Here is a 1,185-nt window from a genome sequence, read left to right on the forward strand (position 1 = left end):
ACTTACCGAAATGTGGTGTGCATACATTGGCCTAGACAGGAAAAATGCTGCATCATGGGGTGTATGAAATTCGTTACAGAGCACATCAATTGAAGGCACTCGCTTTATATAATCTTCTGTGCTTAGATTAGATGCTAAAAACCCACCAAACTGTACCAGGNAGTAGAATATATTTACCCTACATCACATACAACAGTTTTATATATACAGAATTTCCTTGCCCTTAAAAGAGGAAAACTTTATTTATAAAATATATGTGATCATTTTTTCCCTTGTAATACAGTTGGTGATAAACACATTTTGTAGGCTAATCACAGGTTTTGGTGCTTAATATTTATAGAACCATTTTATAAACATCACATCTACTTTGTTCCAATTGCAATTCCAGATTTCCAGAGATCAAGAAAGATCTGAGAGCAAATAACTTGAAGTTAACTATTTAAACTGAAAATCTTATACACATGATTACATTTCCTAGAGCCTTCTCTTAAATACCATAATTTGCACGGAAATCGCCCCTATTTCAAGAATGTCTATTTTACATTAGAGCTGTTTCACACTCCTATGAGGTGCAAATGACATTTTAAAAATTGCATCACATTCTGGGACATCTGGGTGGCTCAGTCGGTTAAGCATCTGACTCTTTGATTTTGGCTCAGGTCATGATCTCACAGTTCCTGAGACAGCCCTGCGTTGGGCTCTGTGCTGACAGTGCAGAGGCTGCTTAGGGTTCTCTCCCTCTCTCTCTGTCTGTCCCCTTCTTGTGCTCTCTCTCAAAATAAATAAACATTTAAAAATAAAAAATAAATAATGAAAATTATATCACATTCCATATTTTCCACTATCAGGATGAAAAAGAAATCCACATAAACACAAAAGCCACTTTAACTTGCCTGATCATAGAGTTTTCCCACAAGTTTCAAATGTTTCTCTCCACCTTCCTGGAAGATTACCCCATTCCTCTGCTGAGCCATAAGCAAACAGAGAGGAAGAGCAAGATCATGGTCCAATAGTGCATCTTTTAATCTCTGGGACGATTTTTTAGTGTTTCTGATCTGGCCAAAATAACCACCCTGCACAAAAGAGGACATATATTTACCAGTGCATACTACGTAACACATGCTATCTGATATGGGAAAGGGAAAAAAAAAAAAAAACCACACAGAAGAATTTCAGTTACAATCT

At 36.7% G+C, this 1,185-nt stretch overlaps 1 protein-coding gene across 1 annotated transcript in view; it reads right to left on the bottom strand.

The window, feature by feature from the left end:
* THOC2 (THO complex subunit 2) overlaps positions 1-1,185 on the bottom strand; it is a 112,518-nt gene that overhangs the window by 28,944 nt on the left and 82,389 nt on the right. Inside the window, 2 exon segments of the mRNA XM_077763494.1 lie at positions 7-160; positions 883-1,073. Of these exon segments, the coding sequence (XP_077619620.1) occupies positions 7-160; positions 883-1,073 (345 nt within the window).

The sequence above is a fragment of the Crocuta crocuta genome, unplaced genomic scaffold (genome assembly GCF_008692635.1).
Source record: "Crocuta crocuta isolate KB4526 unplaced genomic scaffold, BGI_CrCroc_1.0 scaffold482, whole genome shotgun sequence".
Taxonomy (NCBI): domain Eukaryota; kingdom Metazoa; phylum Chordata; class Mammalia; order Carnivora; family Hyaenidae; genus Crocuta; species Crocuta crocuta.